At 31.8% G+C, this 24488-nt stretch overlaps 5 protein-coding genes across 6 annotated transcripts; 1 reads left to right on the top strand and 4 right to left on the bottom strand.

Moving 5' to 3' along the window:
* Positions 1 to 2889: 2889 nt before the first annotated feature.
* LOC137815114 (DUF399 family protein, putative (DUF399 and DUF3411)) lies at positions 2890 to 8232 on the top strand. Of its 2 annotated transcripts, none has more exons than XM_068618160.2 (7): positions 2890 to 3793; positions 4289 to 4418; positions 4994 to 5521; positions 6281 to 6388; positions 6493 to 7041; positions 7402 to 7515; positions 7821 to 8232. In XM_068618160.2, the coding sequence occupies exons 1-7, from the start codon at positions 3129 to 3131 to the stop codon at positions 7953 to 7955; spliced, it is 2229 nt and encodes a 742-aa protein (XP_068474261.2). In that variant the 5' UTR covers positions 2890 to 3128; the 3' UTR covers positions 7956 to 8232. The 2 variants fall into 2 exon arrangements, with proteins under 2 accessions (XP_068474261.2, XP_090150780.1); XM_090294654.1 differs by having other exon boundaries at positions 3009 to 3793; positions 4294 to 4418.
* Positions 8233 to 8622: 390 nt separating this feature from the next.
* On the bottom strand, positions 8623 to 10803 carry LOC137815115 (arogenate dehydrogenase 1, chloroplastic). Its single transcript, XM_068618161.2, has 6 exons — positions 10457 to 10803; positions 9836 to 10160; positions 9312 to 9394; positions 9150 to 9219; positions 8982 to 9056; positions 8623 to 8867 (listed from the first exon to the last, which is right to left on the bottom strand). Exons 1-6 carry the CDS (start codon positions 10624 to 10626, stop codon positions 8781 to 8783), a joined length of 810 nt encoding a protein of 269 aa, XP_068474262.1. The 5' UTR covers positions 10627 to 10803; the 3' UTR covers positions 8623 to 8780.
* A 3630-nt stretch (positions 10804 to 14433) lies between these two features.
* On the bottom strand, positions 14434 to 17700 carry LOC137815119 (cation/H(+) antiporter 15). Its single transcript, XM_068618165.2, has 3 exons — positions 17441 to 17700; positions 15966 to 16964; positions 14434 to 15654 (listed from the first exon to the last, which is right to left on the bottom strand). Exons 1-3 carry the CDS (start codon positions 17648 to 17650, stop codon positions 14434 to 14436), a joined length of 2430 nt encoding a protein of 809 aa, XP_068474266.1. The 5' UTR covers positions 17651 to 17700.
* Positions 17701 to 19956: 2256 nt separating this feature from the next.
* LOC137815118 (Heavy metal transport/detoxification superfamily protein) lies at positions 19957 to 20715 on the bottom strand. The gene is made up of 3 exons (XM_068618164.2): positions 20441 to 20715; positions 20290 to 20365; positions 19957 to 20209 (listed from the first exon to the last, which is right to left on the bottom strand). Exons 1-3 carry the CDS (start codon positions 20447 to 20449, stop codon positions 20070 to 20072), a joined length of 225 nt encoding a protein of 74 aa, XP_068474265.1. The 5' UTR covers positions 20450 to 20715; the 3' UTR covers positions 19957 to 20069.
* Positions 20716 to 22253: 1538 nt separating this feature from the next.
* Positions 22254 to 23745, bottom strand: LOC137815116 (uncharacterized). Its single transcript, XM_068618162.2, has 3 exons — positions 23133 to 23745; positions 22547 to 22616; positions 22254 to 22471 (listed from the first exon to the last, which is right to left on the bottom strand). The coding sequence occupies exons 1-3, from the start codon at positions 23469 to 23471 to the stop codon at positions 22410 to 22412; spliced, it is 471 nt and encodes a 156-aa protein (XP_068474263.1). The 5' UTR covers positions 23472 to 23745; the 3' UTR covers positions 22254 to 22409.
* Positions 23746 to 24488: the final 743 nt, after the last annotated feature.

Raw genomic sequence — 24488 nt, forward strand, 5'->3', positions numbered from 1 at the left:
TATAAATATTGCATTCACATTAAAATTCTGACCTAACAATAGCTAAAACTCTAGCAAAATTCTAACCGTCACAAATTACGAGGATTGTCAAAAAGTTGATGAGGCTAGCATAATTATTTTAATAGTAATTTAGTAATAAGGATAAACAATACCTAAAATTTGGATAACAAAATTAAAATTAAAATAAATTACGAGATAAAGACTTGACATATGTTAAAAAAGTTACTGATTATACAATTTAGGTCGAGCAAAATGTGATTAAAAGAAGTTATGTTTATTGAAGGTTTTTCAATTACAGCGTTATGTATGTATATTGTCTGAAGTATATTAGTTTGTATCTAGTAACTGTGTAATTCTGAAAATACAAATCCGTAGTCATGTATAGTAACTTGCAGTCATGCATATAGCAAGATATATCAATTAAAAAGAGGCCAACACAATTGGAATGAATGTTATAGGAAAAAGTTGCAGTATAAATAAATCAATGCAATACGTTAACAATTTTTTTAAACCGTAAATAAAGCACAAAGAAAAGAGTATTGTGATATAATTTATAATTTATAAGAATTTTTTACTTTTATTGCCACACATTTGTGTATCTTATTGTGCTCTCTTACTTTTTGAAGGCAAGAAGAATGAAGAATCTAAATAATTCAGTACATGTTTATCTTTTTGTCCCAGTACTCTAATAAGAGTATTTAATCTTTAAGCGTGGGAAGAAAAGCAGGACGTTTTGTTTTTCGAAAACCGGTCTAGGACTTACTGTGCCTTACTCCTTGGGTATTTTGGTATGAAATTTTTACCAGACATTCGTCATTGTGTCTATTGAGTTTTGGCTGAGATTTAAGTCTTAGACTCGTCCCACAAGATTCGCAATAAATTTTTTATTCATCACTGCCCAGGATGAAAGGAAGGTTCGTTTGTGAGTGAAACTGTTTGATTTTTTTCCTGGGTGAATACTCATCCGTTTAACCTGAAATCTATTGCGTTTTGTCCCAAACTCAGTGGAGATTCTTACACGAAATTTCAGGAAAAAACCATTTCGAGAGAACTTTTCGGAAGTTTTGTGCAAACCAAGGCTATCCTCTAGCAAAACTTGTGAAATTTTGCCCTACTTTCTGCAATTTTTTTCCGGGTCTGTATTGTCCTGAAAAAATTCACACAAGTAATTTAGTATGTTGTTTGCACCCAGGTAAGGAGGCACGTCCATAAACAAATCACAGAAAGAAAATACGGGGAAGAAAAGCCAGGACGTTTTGTTTTCGGAAAACCGATTTTGTTCACTCTCGGTCTGGGACTTATTGCCCCTTACTCCTTGTGTATTTTGTTATGAAATTTTTACCAGACATTCGTCATTGTGTCTATTGAGTTTTGGCTGAGATTTTAGCTCCAGACTCGTCCCACAAGATTCGCAATAAATTTTTTATTCATCACTGCCCGGGTTGAAAGGAAGGTTCGTTTGTGTGTGAAACTGTTTAATTTTTTTTCCTGGGTGCATACTTATTCGTTTGACCTGAAATCTGTCGCATTTTGTCCCAAACTCAGTAGAGATTCTTACGCGAAATTTCAGAAAAAAAACCATTTCGGACTAATCTTTCGAAAGTTTTGTGCAAACCAAGACTATCCTCTATCAAAATATAAAAATGAACATACATAGAACGTGTGTTTATATAAAGAGGGTTATGCATTTCATTGAGATAATTCATTCATCTAATATGCGTGATTTGGAACACTTTTATAGTGATTGAATATGTATAGAAAATCTCACAATTCATCATTATGGTTGATAATTAGATACGTTTCATTATATCTAAGATTTTCTCTAATACTAATTGTCAATATTTAAGAGTTTTTAAAATAGATGATAATACTTAATCACCATTTAGAAATGAGGTATTTTTATCTCTTATATATTTAATTTTGTTTTTAAATTTCACTTTAATATGTTAATTACATAGACGAAAAATTGTGGACAGGTTAAGTCAGTACTAAATTATAATAAATAAAATGTTACTTACATTTAAAAATATAGTAATTGATTTATGACGGAATCATTTTGGTATTAGTTTTCAACGTTATATTGTATACTTGAGTTGGAATTTGGCAGTGTATATTTTGATTTCTGCCCCTTATTGTTTGTCAATATTCAATACAAACCCATACGACACGTTAGTTGGGTGATATATTAATACGAAAACATACATTTCACATTTGAATAAATTGTTATTTTATTCATTTTATTTTATTTTTAATTTAAAATATTATTATATTATTATAAATAATGTAAAATATATTTTTTAATGTTTATTATGAAAAAAAAAACTTTTCTATAATTGAAAAGTTGAAACCTAGCTTTGAATGACTCTTTTCAGCCACCATTTCAGAACTGATCTGAGACACATCTGAGTCAGATCAATTTTATCCTCAAATAAAATTCCAAAACAGAAATGGATAACTCCAACTTTCACCTATGGACACAGTTGCTTTACGTAGACCTTCAAATCCCACACTTTCTATTTATAGTTTACGTCACAATCTCCATTATCATTTCAATTTATTGCCACCACTAAAATTACCAACTTAATATTACACATCAAAAACCTATATTCCACTATTTCCTAAGATTTTAATAGTTTTTACTAATTTTCATTTTTTAAACCTATAATTTTTTAACTTTTTAGCATACTCTTTTCATATATAATCTATTATAATTATTTTTTATCGAAAACTATAAAATTATATGTAAAATTGATTAAATAAAGAGTAACCTTTGCAAAACTTAATAATATATATTAAATGTCAATAAATAACAATTAATATATTACGGAATGCGTAATTAACTTTTCTAAAAGAGTATATATAGGCTAGCAGATCAAAATCAAAATTTCTATTGTAAAAAAAATGTGATAATTTAGAATTGTCTAAACATATATTAAGAAAAAAAGTTTTTCCAAAATAAATATAATAATAATAATGATTATGCAATTTTGAGAGGCTGAAAATAAACGAATCCTTTTGTTGAGTTGCGTGGTGTTGTGTGGTGTGGCGTTTGTGTGGTGGCAGAATGAAAAAGTGAAGTGACAAAGTTTAAACCTTGCGGCTGGTAAGAAGGCCCCAACTGAAAGCAAATGAAGCCACACACTCAGGCTTCTTCTTTCGCCACCCCACTCCCGCACGTGCCCTTCTTTCGCGCCACCGCTTCCTCACGTGCCTCCCCGGCGGAGTCTCTTCATGCCGCCGCTGCCGACGAATTCCGTCGCATCTGGACTGCAAAACGCCGCCGCGTCCACCTGTCCGTCCGCCACTCCACTCGCGTCGCCGCGGCTTTGAATCCCGGCGGCTCCAATGGCGACGAGAGTCGACCTCGGAGCAGCCGGCGCGGCGTGCTGATGGCACCTTTCCTGGCCGCCGGCGCGTCGATTCTGTTAACGGCGGTTGCGAGGGCGGAGGATAAGGCGGCGGAACCGGCTCCGACAGCGCCGAAGCTGGAGGAGACGAAGAAGAAGGAGGAGGAGGAAGTGATAACGTTGAGGATTTACGACGCGGCGGTGATAGGGGAACCGTTGGCGATAGGGAAAGAGAAAGGGAAGGTGTGGGAGAAGTTGATGAATGCGCGAGTGGTGTATTTGGGGGAAGCGGAACAGGTTCCGGTTCGAGACGATAGGGAATTGGAGCTTGAAATTGTGAAGAATTTGCATAGGCGCTGTTCGGAGAAGGAAAAAAAATTGTCTCTTGCTCTTGAAGCTTTTCCCTCTAATCTTCAGGAACCGCTCAATCAGTATATGGATAAGAAGTAATAATGCCTTTGAATTTGTGACTAATGTTTAGATTCTTGCGTGAATCGTGTGTGGATAAACTTTTCAACAATAGTTATAGGATCAGAAAATACGAAGGCAAAATGAGTTAAGTTTTTTGTCTGAGCTAAAATCTACTGGTGTATTCCATTCTTTTGGAAAAAGTTAAATGAAAGAGATGTTGAGTGGAGCAAGCAGCATGGAGTTGATTTCGAACATGTAAATTGAGGGTGCTTTGCTGTTATTATTGCAATTGTTGGCTTGCGGAAGAATCTTGTAGTTATGTGATTCTGAATGTTTTCCTAGTAAAGTGAATATTAATCCATGGAATTAGAGCTATGGTTTGCTCTTATGCCATGTTGATTTTAAATATGGATACATTACTGATGTTTGCTATGCTCTCTATTTCTGTTAATCTCTGCTTCTTTTGTCTTTAGTCTGATTGCTTTCCATGATTCTTCATTGTTTGTACTAAAACCCGACTTCCATGGCAGGATAGATGGAGACACCTTGAAGTCTTATACGTTACATTGGCCACCTCAAAGATGGCAGGAGTATGAACCTATTCTGAGCTACTGTCGTGAAAATGGAATCCGTCTTGTCGCTTGTGGTACTCCACTGAAGGTATGCCAACTTTTTTTTCCCAAACTCATGATGATCTTTCAAATATTTATTGTCTCTGAAAATTATGGTTGTGGCTAAGTAGGAGAAATTGGTAAATGCTAGATAATCAACGGTACATGTCAAATCGATTTACAACAAGTGCAAAAGGGAAGCTGTAAGGATTTTAATTGCATTAGGCCTAGAAAAATTTTGATGTACAAAAGACAAGCCCTGAAAAACTCCTAATCCTCAAGGTTCGCATACTAGCAAAAGGTCATATAAAACACTTTGTTTTAAAAAAAAAATTGATACGACTGTGGAAAGTTTCCTCAGGTAGTTTGTTCACGTCATAAAATGAGAAGAAGGGAAGATAATCTGTTGAAATGGTAGGGGACGACCTGAGAAAACTTTAGGAGCATGAAATTGATTTTTCATTAGATGTTTTACTTAAAATTTGTTTTTGATATAGCGGAAAGGTTTCAATTGATTCATTTAGCCAACTCCACCCTGTAGGATTAGGCTCAGTTCTTGTATTGCTAGGTCTAGACTCAAGACCCATAAAGATGATATTTATTGTTTCATTTTCTCATCAACAGATCTTAAGAACTGTCCAAGCAGAAGGAATTCGTGGGCTGACAAAGGAAGAACGTAAACTTTATGCTCCTCCAGCTGGTTCAGGCTTTGTATCAGGCTTTACTTCTATCTCACGTAGATCTTCAGTCGATAGTACTCTAAATCTGTCTATTCCTTTTGGTCCAAGCTCATATCTTTCTGCACAGGCTAAAGTAATTGAGGAGTATTCTATGTCTCAGATTATCTTACAAAATGTGGTTGATGGAGGGGCCACTGGTATGTTAGTTGTTGTGACTGGTGCAAGCCATGTTACGTATGGATCTAGAGGAACTGGAGTGCCAGCAAGAATTTCAGGAAAAATACAAAAGAAAAACCAAGTAGTTATATTACTCGATCCTGAACGACAATTCATTCGCAGAGAAGGAGAAGTTCCTGTGGCTGATTTTTTGTGGTATTCTGCTGCCAGACCCTGTAGCAGAAATTGTTTTGATCGTGCTGAGATTGCTCGCGTAATGAATGCTGCGGGGCAGAGGCGAGATGCCCTCCCACAGGTTAGCCAGCATTTACAGTCACTAGTTTGCTTGATTATTACTCTTCTTGCTTTGTAGATTCTCCTTCCAAGTTTTAGCCCTTTATTTCCTCTCATTGTCCATTTAGATGATACAAACAAGAGATTTTGCATGTTACTAGGTGTCTTGTGTCTATATCTATTAAATTTTATTTGAATTTTTGTATGTAATATAACTTTTGTATGCAAAAAAGAAATCAATTTTTGAAGAGATTAAACAAAGGCCTCTCATCCCTTTAATTGATATCTCTGTTTTGCATTGTTTAATTTACTGTAACTATGCAGCTCAACCAACTGTGGGGAATTTCAATTTAATGTTTATCATTTTTGTAGCGCTTTCTCTGTGCTATCTTCCTTTTCCATTAATTTCATATCCTTTTGAGGTTAGATTCTTTGCGCAACAATATATGATGATTTAAGGACTTCAAAACATTTCCAATGGGTGAATTGTGATAATGAAGTCGTTATTTCTGTTTTCTTTCCCTTAAAATAAAGTAACCCTGGTCTATAGTTTGGCATACATGGGTTCCAAGGTTTTGGGGAGAATAATTGAACAGTCCCTGATGATACTAAATTTGCATTAGTTGCATACTTGCGTTCATTCTTTGATAGTTGGTGTGCTACTACTTTGCAGTTCTTTTTTCTATGTATCTGTTTACTTTTCTGTGATTTTACTTTAAACAGGGTATGTGAATATTGGTTGTCATTGTAAACATGGATAGTATTTTCCTTTTGATTTCAGGATCTTCAAAAGGGAATTGATCTTGGTTTAGTATCTCCAGAGGTGTTGCAGAACTTCTTTGATCTAGAGCAGTATCCTCTGATTTCAGAACTCACTCACCGTTTCCAGGTAAATTTTTTATTTGAAAAATGCTCTGCTTTTAATCATGAGAAAATTTCATCACCGTGTTACCTTCATATTCCTACCTCTTCATCTGGTTCTTTTTTATATAGGGTTTCAGGGAAAGATTGTTGGCAGATCCCAAATTCTTGCACAGATTAGCCATAGAAGAAGCCATATCAATAACAACTACATTGTTAGCGCAATACGAAAAGCGGAAAGAAAATTTTTTCCAAGAGCTTGACTACGTCATTACAGACACTGTCAGAGGATCAGTAGTTGATTTTTTTACAGTGTGGCTTCCTGCACCAACTTTGTCATTCCTTTCATATGCTGATGAGATGAAGGCACCTGACAACATTGGTTCTCTAATGGGACTTCTTGGTTCCATCCCGGACAATGCTTTTCAAAAGAATCCAGCAGGGATAAACTGGAATCTCAATCATAGAATTGCATCAGTTGTATTTGGTGGGCTAAAACTTGCCAGTGTTGGATTTATTTCAAGCATTGGAGCCGTGGCTTCATCAAATTCTCTATATGGATTTCGTAAATTCCTTAATCCAGCCGTTGTCACCGAACAACGGAATATAAGGTCACCAATACTCAAAACGGCTGTTATATATGCTTGCTTTCTTGGAATTTCTGCAAATCTCCGTTATCAGGTATGTAATGGACTTGTCTGCTATATAAAATTTTGGTTATTATTAATATGTAACAAATGTAAGTTGAACCCAGTTTCTGTAGAAAATGAAGGATAGTTTACTCCAATTAGTGTAGACCTTTCTCCTCTCCAAATTCTCCGAATATAGACGAGGGATTTTGCCTGCCCTTTATTCGCCTCAATTTTCATCCAAATCTCTTAACCAAAAAAAGAAAGCATTATAAAATCTTTGCCTTCCTTCCCCCTCCATCATCTGCGACTACATCCTTGGTTATGTTATATATTCTATAAATACGTATCCATTTAAAATCTGGATCTGTTCTTCTGCATTAGTACGGAAATTACAATAATTTTTTTGCAGATAATTGCTGGGATAGTGGAGCATCGGATTTCTGATCAGTTTGCTTCCCAAACATTCCTTGTAAATATGCTTTCTTTTGTAGCACGGACAGTCAATTCCTATTGGGGAACCCAGGTCAGTCTGTTTTCCTATCTTGTATCTGCTTTTGTGCACTTTCAAATGCTGAATGTTCACAACCTCGTCAGTTAGCGGATTTCATTTCTTTATGATTGAAAACTAGACTTCCTAAATTCTACTATTATTTATAATGTCATTAAGTATTCTTAATCTCAAGGAAATACAAGTCGTTTGTTTTTCTAAAGTTAGAGAAACACTAATATTGCTCTTTCACTATTCAGTTTTGTGTAAATTATTCATCTGTCCATTAATTTCTAAATCTATACTGTAGTTTTCAAATTTGGAATTTTCATGCATTGCAGCAATGGATTGACCTAGCGCGGTCTACTGGCCTGCAAGTTAGAAAGACAGAGTCGCCAACATCAGATTCTCCAAACGGTGCTGCAATTTTATGCAACGAAACAGAAGAAGCCACCATTGATGAGATAGAAAAATAAATGAGGTGGCAATACGCTGCGACATTTTTTCTTGGTAATTTGTATTATTCTTGAAAAGTTAGTAATATAGGCACAGAAGAATAGGTTATTGTTTTCATCATAAAATCTTTCTGTCTCTTCCTGATGAGCTTGTTTACAATTCCTTCCACAGCTCACTTGTATATGTTTTTTGATATTTCCCTTTCCCAGTTTGGTGAATGTAATATTTTTCTTTTTAAATGTAACAAGTGGAATAGACAGAAGTGATCAAATCCAAACCAACACAAGTTGTTACCTACTCTTTTCTAAAGGTATGTATGTCTTAGTAAATCTGGTTAATATGGTAAAAAATCAGGAGCACTTGTTTCGAACTTTCTCATGGAGTTTGATGTTTGTACGCCTATCAATTTATCATAGGGCAGTGAACTTTCTATATATTTGCGGTAACCTTTGGTTTGGATTATTTCTGTACAATCCAACAGGGAATACATACTCTGCGGATAGATTGATTAGAAAGCTCATGTCAAAACCCCAGAGAATGTTCTGATTTGTTTATTTGGAAAGGAAGTGGTAGTTATGATCTGGCTTAAAATTAAGGGAGTTGATTAAATTAAACAAACTGGAGTTAAATGGTATTAGACATTGAGGATTAAATATCTGTTTTTGAACTTCATGAAATCACAGAATATGCTGGGAACAAGATCGTTCGCCATTTTTATAGCAAGATTGAACATATGCAAGTGTATTTGATTTAGTAGTTGAGCTTCATTTTGGTAACTGTAAAACTGAAAAGGGAATAATTTATGATTGGAACAATAGGAAATTTGATTGTTCGAGAATATAAAATCAGTTCTTTTCTTGACCCTGCTCCTCGTTCTTCCTTTCAACCAGCGTTTCTTTGACTTTTTGCAAGGCATGTTCAAGGTTTTCCAGCTGCATAATTTACGCAGTCCGTGAGTCTATCTTGAAGTACTTGGTTAGTGGTTTCAAAAATATTTAAAAATAAATCTTGATATATGTTTGAGCATTTCGCTGGCAATTCCATACCTCTTGTCTGGCGAATCTGTTGTACACGAATAATCCACTGAACAAATCAAAACTATTTCCAATCATCGTCTCCTTCTGCAAGTATCTTTCAACTTGTTAAATAAGAGCACATATAACACTGGAGGAAAGCTTTTAGAGAAAGTAAGGGAAATGATATAACAAGTGTACCAATTTAACAAGTTCCTCAAAGCCCTTAGTGTCAATAGGTGTGGATTTAATATCCATTTCTGCCAATGTTCTGATGAAGAGCCGTAAAAGAGTTGCATCCAATGAGCATTTATATCAGTGTGTTTGTCAAAGGTTTGTTAAGACAGGTAGAAGGCTACATACCTGCCAATTGTGTGTGTGATAAATTGGCTCTTCGCAGCTGCTTTGTCATGTTCCTCACAAGTCATTTGCACCATCTTGCAACCCTGCGTAATAAAAACCATTAGGAAATGGATCGATAAATAATAAATGTAAGGCATTCACAGCAGATTTTTTTTGCTTCATTTGTAAACCAACCAACGATGGTCCACACTTACATTGACTCTGTTCATACTACCTCCAGGGGAAAATTGAAGATTGAATTGTTTACTACACATTAATTTTTCAATAATGACCATGACCATATTTATGAGAATTGATCACTTTATTCCATGATGGGGATATATAGCCTTGGTTGTAGTAGTATATAGTTAGATATATCTTATATCTTGATTTATCAGATGCAGAGTCAACGTCTAAAGTTACTTAGCTTCCACCCTTTCTGTTTCTTTCTTCTTGTTTACATAATTAACCAGCCCCAATGCAAAAACACGGTTCTTTCTTCTTTGGTCATTCATGGGTATTGTAGATGAAGGTTATTAACCTACCTCACTGGCAAAAATTTGGATGAAACTAGAGCAGATAGCTTCATTTCTAATCCGAACTTTGTCATACATGAAAGTGAGACCTTTCCATCCATTCTTGCCACTGACAGGTCCAAACATAGGGTGAGTGCAGAGAATGTCTGAGTGCTCTGGCAACTCTCGTAGCAGAAGCTCTCTTGGGTGCTCTTTGACTGAAAGAACATCAACAAAGAGTGTTGGGCGCTTCAGGGAAGCGAGTGGCATTGACCCCACAACTTCGGATAGCGATAATATCGATGTGCACAACACTATGACATCTATGTCAGAAGCAAGAAATGCTGTAACATCCCTGCAAAAACAACAATAATACTAATGTTTAATGAACATAAAATTGGTTTCTGTGTATCTAAATGCCTCATTGTGAAAGGTGAGGTAAATGGGTGTAGTGGTACAAACTAGACCACATGCATGGTATGTATATATTGGTGTAATCTGAATGAAATTGAACTTGGCTTCTCTGAGAAAGGTTTTTTAATTTGGGTTTTGTGGATAAACCATGTGTGGTTGAAAACAGAAATCTTAAGCAATCAGTGAGATTTTTTGAAGAAAACATAAAAAAAATATGTATAGTGATGAATTGTTTACCCGTAAAAATGAATGCCCATTTGGAGACAGAGGTCGGAGTAATCGGATCGAGAAGTTGCAGTGAGAGAGTGGCCTTGTTTTATCATTGTCTTGGCCAGAAATTGGCCAAAGGTGCCGAATCCAACTATGCCAATTTTGAGGCTTTGGGAAGAAGATGATGATGATGACATGGTTGAGTTGAGAAAGAGATGAATGAGATAGCTTTAGGAAAAGAACAGTATCAGAGGATTTCCTCTGCTGAATTAGGGCGAGGGTCACACCGTATTTAATGCTCCTCTCTCACTTGCCATACACGTTTATGCCAATTTCAAGCGTAACGCTATTATTTATTATGTTATTATATTCACACCTTTCTCTCTAACTCAGGGAACTTTTTAAGCTACCATCTTAAGATTCCTCACACTTTTCTTCTAAAAAAAGAAAACACACGATTTTATTCTACGACAATTGATTTTTTCCATGAACAGAAAGAAAATTAACTTCTAAGTTTTTCACTACACCAAGACAACAAATGCAGATAATAAAAATAAAGTATCAATGCATTCGAATAAGTATTGTATATTTTAAAAATCAGAAAAGAAAAATATAAATTATCATTAAACTTGACTTTCAACATGATTATATTCACGATATCCAAATAACTATTTTATTAAAAGTTTTTCTTTTCTTAAAAATAATTGGAGAAGTAACATAACACCCAAATTCCGCCACTCAATGTTGTACTTTTTGTTTTTGAAGAGTGTGAGCTTTGGTTAACGTGTGCCCAATGAAGACCTTTTAGAGTGATAAAGAAAAGAGTTTTTATTTGTAATTTATTTAGGTAAGGAAAGTGCACACGTTTGAGACACGACACACGACAACTCAACATCGACCATTGGTTCACCACTTTCTCGGCATTCTCGTTTTTCTTTCCCGACAATAAAATACAGTTCCCGCTTCTATTCTATCACTTTTTTTAGATGCCAAATTGAGTCAAAAACAACTTTAGAATAAATAAATTAAACACTTACTATAAAATAATTAGTATACTAACTGAGGTTAATAAATATTCTAAAAATTTGGTTAAATAATTTAAAATAAAAAATTACAAAAATATTATTAATACACTTTATAAATTTTAATATGGTCTGATAAAATCTTTTTACTAAAATCCGGACTTTGCACATTCCCATTAGTCTCAAAAGTTTGATGATGATAACTTACTCATATCTTAAGCTTATCCATTATCTTGACAGTTAGATTGTTCCTTCTAAATGAAGTAATTTAGTCTTATAATTTAACCTAACTAAAGTTGTGCAAATAATAAGATGTATTTTGTATTTTTCATTAATTTAAATTATTTTAAAAAATTAATCCAATCATTATTGTACTTGTCCACCTATAGACTGGTAAAAGTAGATAAATTGCATAGATAACAATCAATAGTTTGGATGACCACCTCACTTAATGATCATCATAAATAAAACAATCTCATTAATGAGTTTTAAATAATGACCGGTTATTTATAGATAATAAATATCAATTACATAATTAATTCAAATAACTCACCATAATTTAATCAAAGGATATTATCTGAACAACGTATAAATATTGACTTTTACGGAATTACAATTTATCTTATCTCATAGTAATAAATTTAAATATTTTAATTAAATTATTATTAAAAAATTATTTTGTTAAATATTTCTTTCGTCTCTCTATCTCCAACTTGTTTATAACTCAGATATTTCTTTTCCAATTTTGTTTAATTTACCTGGCAACAAAACTCTCAGAAAAAAAGACTGATAAGTTATACAAAATTGGAAAAAACAAATATTGATAAATTGAAAACAAAATATACAAATAAATATCACATTATTTTATTGACAACAAAAATAAAATAAAAGGCAAACTACTTAAATAAAAGTAAAATATATTTTAAACATTCAACTAAAAAAACATTTTTAATATACACCCCCATTAAATAATAGGTCTTTAAAACTTGGAATATGGAACTTTGATGAAAGGAAATACCTAATATTTATTCCTTCAAAGTGAAATATTTAAAAAAGGGGTTAGAAAACAGGTTGAGCCTGCTTTGCTTTGATTTCTGCGCTGACAGTGGCAGTTGAATATAGCTCATCGATGCTTTTCTTCTTTTTCAACATAAAAAATTAAAAATGATTTTAATTATGTGATCTTCAAACAACTTTTTTTTCCAACCGAATCCCAATGACAGATTAAATTACCTATTTCACTTTTGTTAAAATAATTCATTTCAAATAAAATTATTTTAAATCTTAAAAAAATTAATTATATTTAAACAAAATTGAAGATATAAGAATAAATACTTCTAACAAGTTAAGAATTAAGTTTTAAACCCTAAACAAATTAAGAATTAAAATAAATACTTCTAACAAATTAAAAATAAAACATTTACATATAATCACTTATGTTATATATTCACATAATTGATTGCCTCTAAATATTTTATTGTACTCACATATTATATAATTGATCATTAGATTATTAACTTTTTAAAAATCTTCTCAATTATGCTAAGAAAAATAGTCACAACAAATTTGTGTCGTTTTTTTATTTTTAATTAGTTTTTTATTCATCTATTTACGTGCTTTCTTTTTTTTATTTATGGTCATTAAAAAAGTGAAAATTTTATATTTATAAAGGAAAAATGAAGGATAGAATAATAAAGGTAAAAGTGGGTACATTTTTTCTTTGTCAAAATATCATCTCACAAATTCATCTATGAAAACAAATCAACTCTAAGGATTGTATGCCTAACTTCACTTGTCAGTATATTATTATTGCATCACATTATAATGAGTAATTATTTTTAAATAGGAATCCAAAAGTCATAAGAGGTATATTTTGTGTAAGTTAAATTTTGTAAGTATTTATCACATAATTTAAGTACTTATTAGTTCATCATATTTTTAGAATGTCACCCTTCATAAAACACTCTAATATATAACTTTTTTGTCAATTTAAATATATAGTTTATTAGGTTTTTTTACGGACTTCTTTCTATCAATGTTGTTTAAGAAATCTTTGTAACAAATATTGAATAATTTTAAGAGAGATTTTTTTTAAATGAATTATTTTAAAATTTTACTTTTTTTTTAAAATACATGTACTTTAATTTTAAGTAATCCAATAGTCTTATAAAATTTAAAATTTTAGTTTTCTTTTAAAAATTCTTATTCAAACATATACTTGATTATAGAGCATTCTAAATTTTCTATAAAAATTATTTTATCTTTTTAAAATTCTCCTTTGAAATACATTATTTATTTAGAAAATAATTCTCTATCCAAACACTATTTAACAGATCGATTGGTCATAACCAAAACAAATTTCAAATATAACAGATCGATTGGTGGTATTTATGGGAGGAGAATGTTTTATCATTAACTATCAACACTAAAACAAATCATAATCAATTTAGAGAAAAAAAATAATTAGTCACTATATTAATTAAATTAGATACTAATTTAAAGATTAAAAAATTATCCATATGTAAAGTGATTTTTATTTTTAATAAAATTCATAAAATATTTCTAAATTTGTATCTAAATTAGCTACCTAAGTTTTAGGAACTAATATTTTAAATTCTAAATTAGTTTTTAAAGAATTAACCGTGATTAATTTAGAATAAAAAAATAATAAGTAGCTAAAATTTTAGTAGTTAATGGTTAGATAACAATTTAGAAACCATTTTATAATTTTTTATTAATAGTATAAATTATTTTAGATGTCAATAATTTTTTTTTATAAAATGATATCTAATTTAATCAAATAATAACTATTTTTTTTTAAATTAGTTTTTATTTAATGATTAATTTTAGTTTTTATTTTTTTTTGTGTGAAGTAATTAACTTGGTTAGTTGGTGGTTTAAAGAAGAATCGTGATTTCCACAACATATCACCAATGAAGACTGAAATGAATAAATTTGTACAGAAAATAGGAATGAATGTATTTACATTTGGTCATATTTGTCCACTAAAATACTACAGGAAGGACTTAAGTCTTGGTCAAGTGGAACATTATCTCTCTGTTTTGGCACTTGATTCAAAGTAACCTGTGATTTAACAACTCTTCCTCTTATTCTCTGTTGTTGTACAACCAACAGTGATGCCTTGGTCACAAAATTTGGTGATGCTAGCATGTCCCCAATGACCCCTAACTCTTGACACTCACTCCAAGGATCATGTCCTTCAAACACAACACTATCTGGATGTTGTCTCCCCACCATCACAAGATCAAAATAATCCACCAATCTTCTTATGCATGTAGACATCTCTATTCCATCTTTCACAACTTCATCCAAAATCTCAAACTTGCGATTCCCAGCATTGTAGTATCTATACTCATCTATAAGATCACTGTCACGTTTTCTATCCTTGGAGTTTTCCTCACCAAATAGAAGGAACCTAACCACAGTCACACACACACACTCATGCCTAGCCATTCTAGCGCCATAAGCTAGTGCCTCCGCGTCATCTGCACCACCAATGAAAAACACAACAACATAGTATGCTGCTCTGGCCCCCGAGAGTGAAGGAGAAGAACTCAAGATGCTCCTGTCAACTAGAATTCCGACAGAACAGGGTGCCCTTTCGAGGACTTTAACGTTCATGGTTTGGATCGACCTATGTGCAACCTCCACAGTGCCATCAATTTCCCACCTCCTGTGGAACGGCATGATCAGAATGTTGGCTCCGCATTCGAGTGATATTCTACAAACATCATCATGCATGGTTTCAAACGAGGAGATTGAAGTGAAAGATTGAATGGAGACATTTTCTCCATTTTGTTGTGCGTATTGCCTCATGGCATTGTCAATGCGACTTGACTCGTCTAAGACAAGATGTGCACTCTCAAGGAATTGGTTATCAACAAGAATAGGTCTGGCTCTTCCTTCAAGCTCCACCAGGACTAATGTTGTAACCGTAATCGTGCTCTCTCTGCTAGCATAGGAGGCTTCTAAGAGGTTCAGAATTGTAGGGAGGTTTTCGTTGTTGTCAATGCACACCATGATTCGGAGCTCCGAATCTCGCGTAGTGTGTTGAATTGTGCATCTTCTTAGATTTGCATATGGTTTTGAAGGATCATGTATGAATTTTACGATTGGTACTAAGACAACATTTGCTACTATAACGGAGAGTACCATCAAAGAGAACTCGTCTTCCGTCAGTATCTGCCATACACAAAATCAAAAAAGCTTTATATTATGTTAGTTAGTTAATTAATCAACTAAGGTTAAAACCCTTTTTAGGTCCCTCAAGGTTAGTTTTTGGTAAAAAATTGTCTTACTTCATATACATTAAAAACAAGCTCAACACCAATGTCGTTTTTTAGCTAGTTGCAGGTATTCAATTAAGATTTTCTTGAGGTGTATGTCTTTTTATCTTTTGGTTTGCAAGAAGGTTGGATTAGACCATAATATGTACATGCATTGAATGATTTTGAAATTGAATTCAGTATAATGATCCACATATAGATACATACCTCACTTTGCAACCACAAATTGAACAAGACAAGCTCACATATACCCCTTCCATTTAGAAGGAGACCAATGACCCAAGATTCTTTCATTGATAGATTGAAATAGTATCCTGGCAACATGACAGCAGCAATCTTTGTGAAGAAACCCACGACCAGAATGAGGCAGATAGTCCATGCAGAATGAAAGTCTATTTTGAATATATTAGTTTGTAATCCGTGAACAGCTAGACAAATTGGATTAAGGAAAGCCATACACATTGTCTCCAATATTCTCATCAAAGATGTTCCTATGGGTGGCCCTTCTGGAAGAGACAGCCCTAAAATTATTGGTCCCATAGGATAATGTTGCCCAAGTACTTCACTCACAAATCCAGTAAGGATAACGAACACAAAGATACTCACAATGCACACTTCATTAGGCGAACCTCTACCTGGGTTCTTTACCATCCAAAGTACCACTGGCCTCATGATAAATATAATAACAAGCGTGAATGCAGTTATGGATAGACCAATGGATACTAGTGTCAGAATATCACCATTCTCACTGTGCATTACTGCAAACGTAATCACTGACAAAAGAAAGCCAGCTATATTACTAAGAATTGCTACTGACATGGTTAATCGTCCTATATCAGTATTAAGGACTTTGAGATCTGTCAAGAGCACTGCTATGCTAATGAATATAGTATAGGCTTGTGAGAGGCCTACATATGGAAGTGCCTTTGCAACCTTTTTGCTCATTGTAATATATTTCTTCAACAGGAAGGAGAGTCCAGTGGGGATAACCAATGTAAACATGAATACAGATATGGCAAGAACTACCGCAATCTTTTCTGTCTTCAACGATGTGTAAAGGTCTAATCTAAGACTCCATAAGAAGTAGTAGAACATGAGCCCAAACGATGAAATTGTCTCAAGCACAACGGCACCCTTTACTGGGAACAAGGTTTGGCTTAGAATCTTTTGGTTCCCTAAAGCTGATGGCCCAAAAAACATTCCACCCTATTACCATGCATAATTTGTCAGCACTAATTATCGTGGCAAGTATGAACATTTCTATTAAAATTTAACATTATTTTCATTGATGGTGGCATAAGAGATATTATTAACCAATACATGATAGTTTTAATCTTTCTAAATTGAAAATTTCAACTGGGTCAAATGGAGATTGTCACATACCAAACTTTTTCTTGTTCTTTTTATCAACAATAAACAATATACAGGTATGAACCACTCCAGAGTTATCCAATACATATACAAAAGAAAAAGACAACCTAATAACACAACACCTTCTACCCAACTATTCAAAACAAACCTGTCGAAAACAAGCTAAAACCAAAAAAAAGACAGACGAAAGTTTCTCTTGTACTGCTGTTCTCTTTGTGGTTAGTTTTATATTTAGAATTAGATTGTGATAGAGAACAGTGAGCATGAATAAAAAATGGTAGTGAAATTGATGAAGTTTAGAGAAAGCTTACAAGAATCTGGGATACAAGAGAAGATTGTCCTAATGGCTTAAGACATATGTCCATTAACTGTATGACTATGGTCATCAAAGAGACCTGCATGAAGAAAAGACAAGTGGGGGATTCTAAAGGGTTGCCTGCTTGCCAGACATTACGGTGACCATAAATGTGGGGATCTTGGCATACCAATGTCTTGTTATGAAGGTTAGATACAGCGGCCATAAAATATGTGTGTGCATCAATGAATATGAAGCCAAACAATTAACAGAACATAATTGTGTTTATTGTTAAGTAATTTTTGTTGAGAAAGATGAAGAGAATGGATGAGGAAAGAGTAAGGATTACAATGTTCACAACCTAGAAAGAAGTATACTACTTGAGAGAATAGAGGTTGACCTTGTATTTTGCATTTTACATATTTAACGGTTTTCCTTCAAGTAAGGTGCTTATAGCAGCTTTTTACTTTTGCAACCTGAGGGAATGTATATATATATATCTATATTTATAAAAAAAATTATATGTGATGTTAACCAGAGAACTTTTAGCAAATTTATATGGAAACTAATGCATCATTATCATTAGTTAACATTCTGGATAATCATTTTCAAACATGTTCAGAAGCTACCACTTTAAAATATCGATTTTCACTTTTTAATCCTTTTATTTTATTCTTATTTCATTAAATAGAGTTTGATAATTTAAAATTATAGTAATTATTTTTAAAATAATCATTGTTGTGGATAAACCTTGTTGGTGCTAAGACTAGTAGTAAAATCTAACATGACTAAAAATTCAGGATATATTAATATGTGACATATGACATATCGAACTTTCGGCAACTTAAAATATCCCAACAAATTTAAAACATTGAGATAAAAAAGATATAATCATAAACACATTTTTATCCTCCTAATTTCTATGCATCTTGTTATCATTAATTTGCATTATTTTATTTAAGATACTCATTCATATATATATTCGTATCCTATATTATAAATTATTAATTAAATGTAAATGTAATAAATTTATTTATATAATTATATAAAGGCATACTATTTGGTAATTTCTGTTGGGATTATCTTTTTAATTGAATAATTTTATCTTTTAATAAATAAACAATTATTTATGTATTTTAAAATAATTACAAAAATTTCTTTTTTTCAAAAATAACAGTTACATAAATTTTATATTATATTTGTAAAATTGTATATACTTTAAATTGTATTATTTTTATTTTTTAATTAATTACTCATACTATATATAATTATATACATGTACATATCACTACAAGAAAATCATCAAATAAAAATGAATTTTAGAAACAAAAATAATTAGTTGTTATATTAACTAAATTAGAAACTATTTTAGATAGTAAAAAAAATGATTTTTAAATTATTTTATATTGTTATTAAATAATTTTTAAATTGGTATCTAATTAACAACCAAAGTTTTTGCTACTAAATTTATAATTTAAATAATTTGTAGTTAAAATCTTGGTAACTAATTAGATACCAATTTAAAAACTATTTAACAATAATAGAAATTAATTTTAAAATAAAAATAAAAATAGTTTCTAAAATAATCTTTAATTTAATCACTATAACAATTAATTATTTTTTTTCTAAAATTAATTTTTATTTTATGATTTTTTTTAAGTATATATATCATTGCAAGTGTTCTATTAGATTGAGTCACAATGTTAAAGTAGATTGTGAGTCACATTTGATCATACACTTCAAATATATAAATATCGAAAAGTTATGGTGAAAATTTATCATATGAATATATAAATACTATGATAAAATTTCATTCTATAAATATTTAAAAAATTATAATAAAATTTTACCATATAAATATGTAATTATGATGAAAGTTGGACATATAAATATTAGAAATTATGATGAAGAATTATCATACAAATATTTGTATATTAAAGATTATGATGAAAGTTTGTTATTTAAATATCTGAAAATAACGATGAACGTATATAAAAGTATTTAAAAATTATAATAAAATATTTTTATTTGAAAAATATAATGAAATTTTTTCATATAAATATTTAAAAATAAAAATAAACATTATTATAATAAAATTTTGCTATTTATAGAATATGATGAAAACTCACCACAACATGAATATATCTAAAGAAAATAATGAAGTTCATCATAAACTTAAATATCTAAATAAAGATTATTTTAACAACTCATTTTTCTCGTAAAAATTACTAGATAGTAATGACTAAGAAATAGAGTTCTTAAAACATTTTTTCAGAGCTAAAAGAAGAAACTGATATGAGGCTAAAAAGCCCGTGTTAAGATTTAAATCCGATTTCGTCAATATTTGTTAGAAGAGATTGATATAAAACACTTAAGTTCATTTAGACCAAATTCCATTAATATCGATAAGACATTTAAATCACTTTAATTAATAAATGATATAAAATTATGATACCAAAGACGTATATCAGTAATATATTTTCAATACAAAACCACATTCGAATTATTACGAAAAAAAGAGAAATAGGAATGTAATTAAATAATTCATAGAATTTAATTAAATAATTCATAGAACGTAATTAAATAATTCATAGATGATTGAATTTGAAGGTACATAGTATAAAAAGTGTGGTACCCTAAACTAGTCACTTATCAGTTTCATCATCTTCCCAGGCAATTGCATTCTTGCCCATCTTTTGAAGGACTCTGATCACTTCTTCTGTTGTCACGTTGCCAGTGACGATCACCTTGTTCAGTTCTGTGTCCACGTTATACGTTTCAATATCTGCAACCCATAAGCCCACAATTTTTAAACTAAGAAAAAGAGTAGATGCTTATTATATTGGTGCTGGGAAAAACAAGAACCTTCCATTTTCTTTATGGCTTTCAGGATTTTCTTGATACAATCGTCACAGTGCAGACCAACTTTCACTTCCACAACCTGGTCACAAGCAACAAAAAAATCCTTCTCAGTTGCACTTTGCAAACCTAAAAATGAAATTAGTAAAAGTCTTACATTTGCCATGAGAGAAAGCAGAGGAAGAGGAGTAAGTAAAACTCCAAGTCTAAGCCCTGAAGAGAGATAAGAAATGGAGAAGGAAGAGAGAAATTAAAGAAAAAAGAGATATGGGGTTGTAATGGTTTATGGATCTGCGTGAAATAATGGGGCAAACATGGATTCTTGACGTGAATTAAGGAAGCTTTTACTTTCTGAAAGAAACGTTTGAAAGAAAAGGTGAAACTTTATTCTTATTTTAGGATTTGGGAGTGTCTAGATTCCACTTATTAGCATGTTAGGTCGGCAAGCATCATATTTATCCCCAAAACAACGTATGAATATATGTACTAAAACAAACAAATAAATATGAATTTACTTTATCTAAACTTATCTTCAAATATCTATTCAATGAATCAATGCTTTGTAATTACCAAAATATTTCACTACTTCTCTTTTCTTGAAGAAAGGCTAGCTTGTCTTGTGTATTACTAATCATCATTAAGTGAATTTTACAAATCATTTCAACCAAGAAATAACTCATTTGACTAAATTATTTTCGTTTTAGGTTTTCTTCGTTTATCAAATATTACTCAGGTCCGCTATGGATTATTCCCTTATATCATTAACACATTCGTGATATTGCTGATTCTCTAATAAAATGTTAAAGAACATGTTAACTAATGTTCCAGATTTCCAACACCACCCGAAGTGCATCATAATATATCTTAAAACTGAAGCGTGTGCCAATTACATACTTGGTTCTGTTGAAAAAGGTTAAAAGTATTTTTACTCTTGATAAGATTTTCTTTCCTTGTTTTGTGTCTTGTAATTTGGAAATGAGGTATGGAATTCTCAAAAAACATGTTCACAACTTTTATCCAAACATAACATAACAAGTGACTACAGAAATGAAGAATCTCATGTCAGTAAAAACTATTAATTACTTATCAGGTTACTGAATACACAGCGTGGTCCTATTGAAGAATCTCATGTCAGGAAAAATATTAATTCAATGTTGCCTGTGCCTTACCTCCTTTGAAGATTTGTCACACTATTAACACTGAATACACCCAATATCCATTGTTCTCCTACTTATTATCAGACAGCTTACATGCTAGTAGGTAAATAACTTAACTAAGCATTTAACAGTTGAGTTTAACACACTTTTATATAAATTGGTAGTTGTTTCTATACTCACTCAAACACTTATAGCACAAGCACTTATGTCATAAGACAAATCTAAAAAAACTGAACACAAGATCTTCTGAATGCACCCTTAGTATTGACAGATTTTGACACAACACCCAAAAACAAATGCCACTTCCCAGATGTCTGACCTTTCTGTTAAGACTTCATACTAATGGCAACACATGATTACTGATAATATTGCTAGATATTGCATGTTTAGCATATGATTATTTATGTGAAATAGTTGCTCTATTTTATATATATAAAAACTTTCTTAGCAAGCTGATAAAAAAAAGAACTGAATCAAACCCACACTTACTTTCAAGCACCTTATCATGCTAATTGAGTATTGCCAAAGTGGGCAGCGTATGAGCAAGAGTTTCATGCAGCTTAATTTCAGAAAATAACATTGGTAACTATGATCTCCCACAGAATTGAGAAGAATGAACGAAAGTCTCAGTGCAAGAGTTCCTCTCAAACTTCCAGATGCAGGTTAGTCAACTAGGAGCCTTATGAACTGGACACCAATTTGAAGTTTAAGGAAAAAAAGAGAGAGGGAAGAACACACTACTCACTTAGGAATGATAAATAAGCCTTACTGAAAATGAACAACACAACAACTAACTCAAACGAAGAGGGATCATTGTAGAACAATTGCCAGTTAACAAAATTTGACTTATGTTTCAGATGTTACAACAAATAACCAGTAGTATTGGTCATAATGAGTTCACATATACTATACTACAGAATTTAAAGAAATTAAATCCCTTTAACAGGAAAAAAAAGTTATATTTGCAAATTAAGGACAGGATTTATCTTTGTTCTCCTGATCACATGAATCTGAATCACTTGCTCGGTAACCTGAAGTCAACAATGTAGAGATCAATTAGGATACATACAGCCAAATTTCATCAATCCAACAAAAGTTAGACTTACCTGGCCGTTTACCACACACTTTCCACACTGAATTCCGATTTTTTGCCGCTTTACTAATCCAACCATGTCCCTATAAACAAAGCTCATAACAGTGCAGTCAGTAACCTGAAGTTGAGGAGCAGCAAAGAGTGTAGCAATTACTTAGAATTAACTGTAGTCGCGTAGGTCTTATGTTTGAGAAAACTTAAGTAAAAATAAGAAAATAATAAGTTCTTTTCATAAATCAACATTTTTCTTACTGCTTTCTTGACTGTGAGTGCTTACAAGAAAACTTATCCAGACAAACATAAGGTGAAACAGCATCCCAACTAAAAATTCAAAAACAAGCAATTGAATTCGAGCATTTTTTAAAAATAAATAAACATCAATCTAATCAAAATTAAAATACATGAAATGGGATTTGGGGGTAAAAAAGGCTGCACAGAATTTATAATTTCCCTCCACACCATCTCCATTCCATTTCCAAGAAGCAACAAAAGTCACAAATCTTTGACATTGGATATCGAAAGAAACAAGCTCTAATAATACTCCCTTTACAAAAGGTGTGTGTGCAATCAATTAATATATTGAAGAAGAAAAAGAAGACCTTTTGGGGATCCCTTGGAACACCATAGCCAGAGTTATACATTTGACCGACCAAAACCTGCATGGAAGTATCCCCTGCCTTGGCCTCCCTGAGGGTGTCCTGGAACCACCGCTTGGCGCAATCGGCAACAACCTTCGCGAGGGGTGTCCTACATTCTTCGAAAGGTTCCATCTTTTCCGCAAGCTCGACCTTAACACCAAATGGGGTCGCAGTTCGAGGCGTGGACACACGGTTGGGCGATCTGGGTAGCGTCCCCTTCGGCCTGATATTGGGCTTCGCAGATGACACAATCCGCGATAGCTCCTCCAGCCTCGCCGCAGATTCAAGATATTTTCCCATCAAAAAAATCTCACACAACAACAAAAAATGTGTTGGATTTAAGATCAGATATTTCAGGGTTTCTTTATAGAGTTTGTTCAAGTGGAGGTTAATGTTGGCAAAGACAAAGATCACATATCTTCTATATCTCTGTCTACAAAAGAAGTGAGAAACTCAAAATGGCTACAACTTAGCACAAGGTGTTTCTGTATTTTGGGTGTTGATGAGAAAGAAAATGAATTGATACAAAAGAAAGGTTAGGTCCAACTTTTTATAATAAATTGTTTGCCAAGACAAAAATTGCTAATATACTACTATTACATTTTAACAAGTAAAAGTTACAGAAATAATAATTTGATATTTCTTAAAAAAAATACTCCCATAACTTTAATAATATAATAATATATATTAAAATTTTAAATTAAAAAACGAATGAATGTTTTTTTTAAATGAATATATTTTATTCTTTTAGTGGTGTCTAACTATAGTTACTCCAAAAAAAAATATACACTAAGGTAACTACATTATTATTTAATAATAAATTGTTGTACATAATAATTTATTTATTTATTAAATATAAATTTTTTTCAAATTACTAATTTTTATTTAATTGAGAATACAAGATATACACCAATTTTATAAAATAAAAGTAGTGAAGAGTTTATTTTGTTTGAGTTGTGGTGAAAATAAAGAAGATAAAAATGGAAGATAAATGGTAAAAGGAAAGAGGGAAAAAGGAAGCAAAAGATGGTGGAAAGTAAAGATGAATATTAAGAGAAAGATAGTGGACAGTAAAAGAAAAATAATAAAAACTTTGTTATAAATTTAATTAATACCATAAAAAAAATTAATTGAGTAATGTAATAAATTAAAAAAAAAAACTTTAATTTAATTTTAATAAAGATTAAAAGATGATTAATTATGAAACAATTAATTTGAGTTTCCTTTATTAATAACATTTCATAAAACTACACTCATCTAAAGAATAATTAATTTTAAATATAATTTTACACTTCTATATAATTTTATTTTATTTTA

Source organism: Phaseolus vulgaris, chromosome 1 (genome assembly GCF_051622355.1).
Source record: "Phaseolus vulgaris cultivar YP4 chromosome 1, ASM5162235v1, whole genome shotgun sequence".
NCBI lineage: Eukaryota > Viridiplantae > Streptophyta > Magnoliopsida > Fabales > Fabaceae > Phaseolus > Phaseolus vulgaris.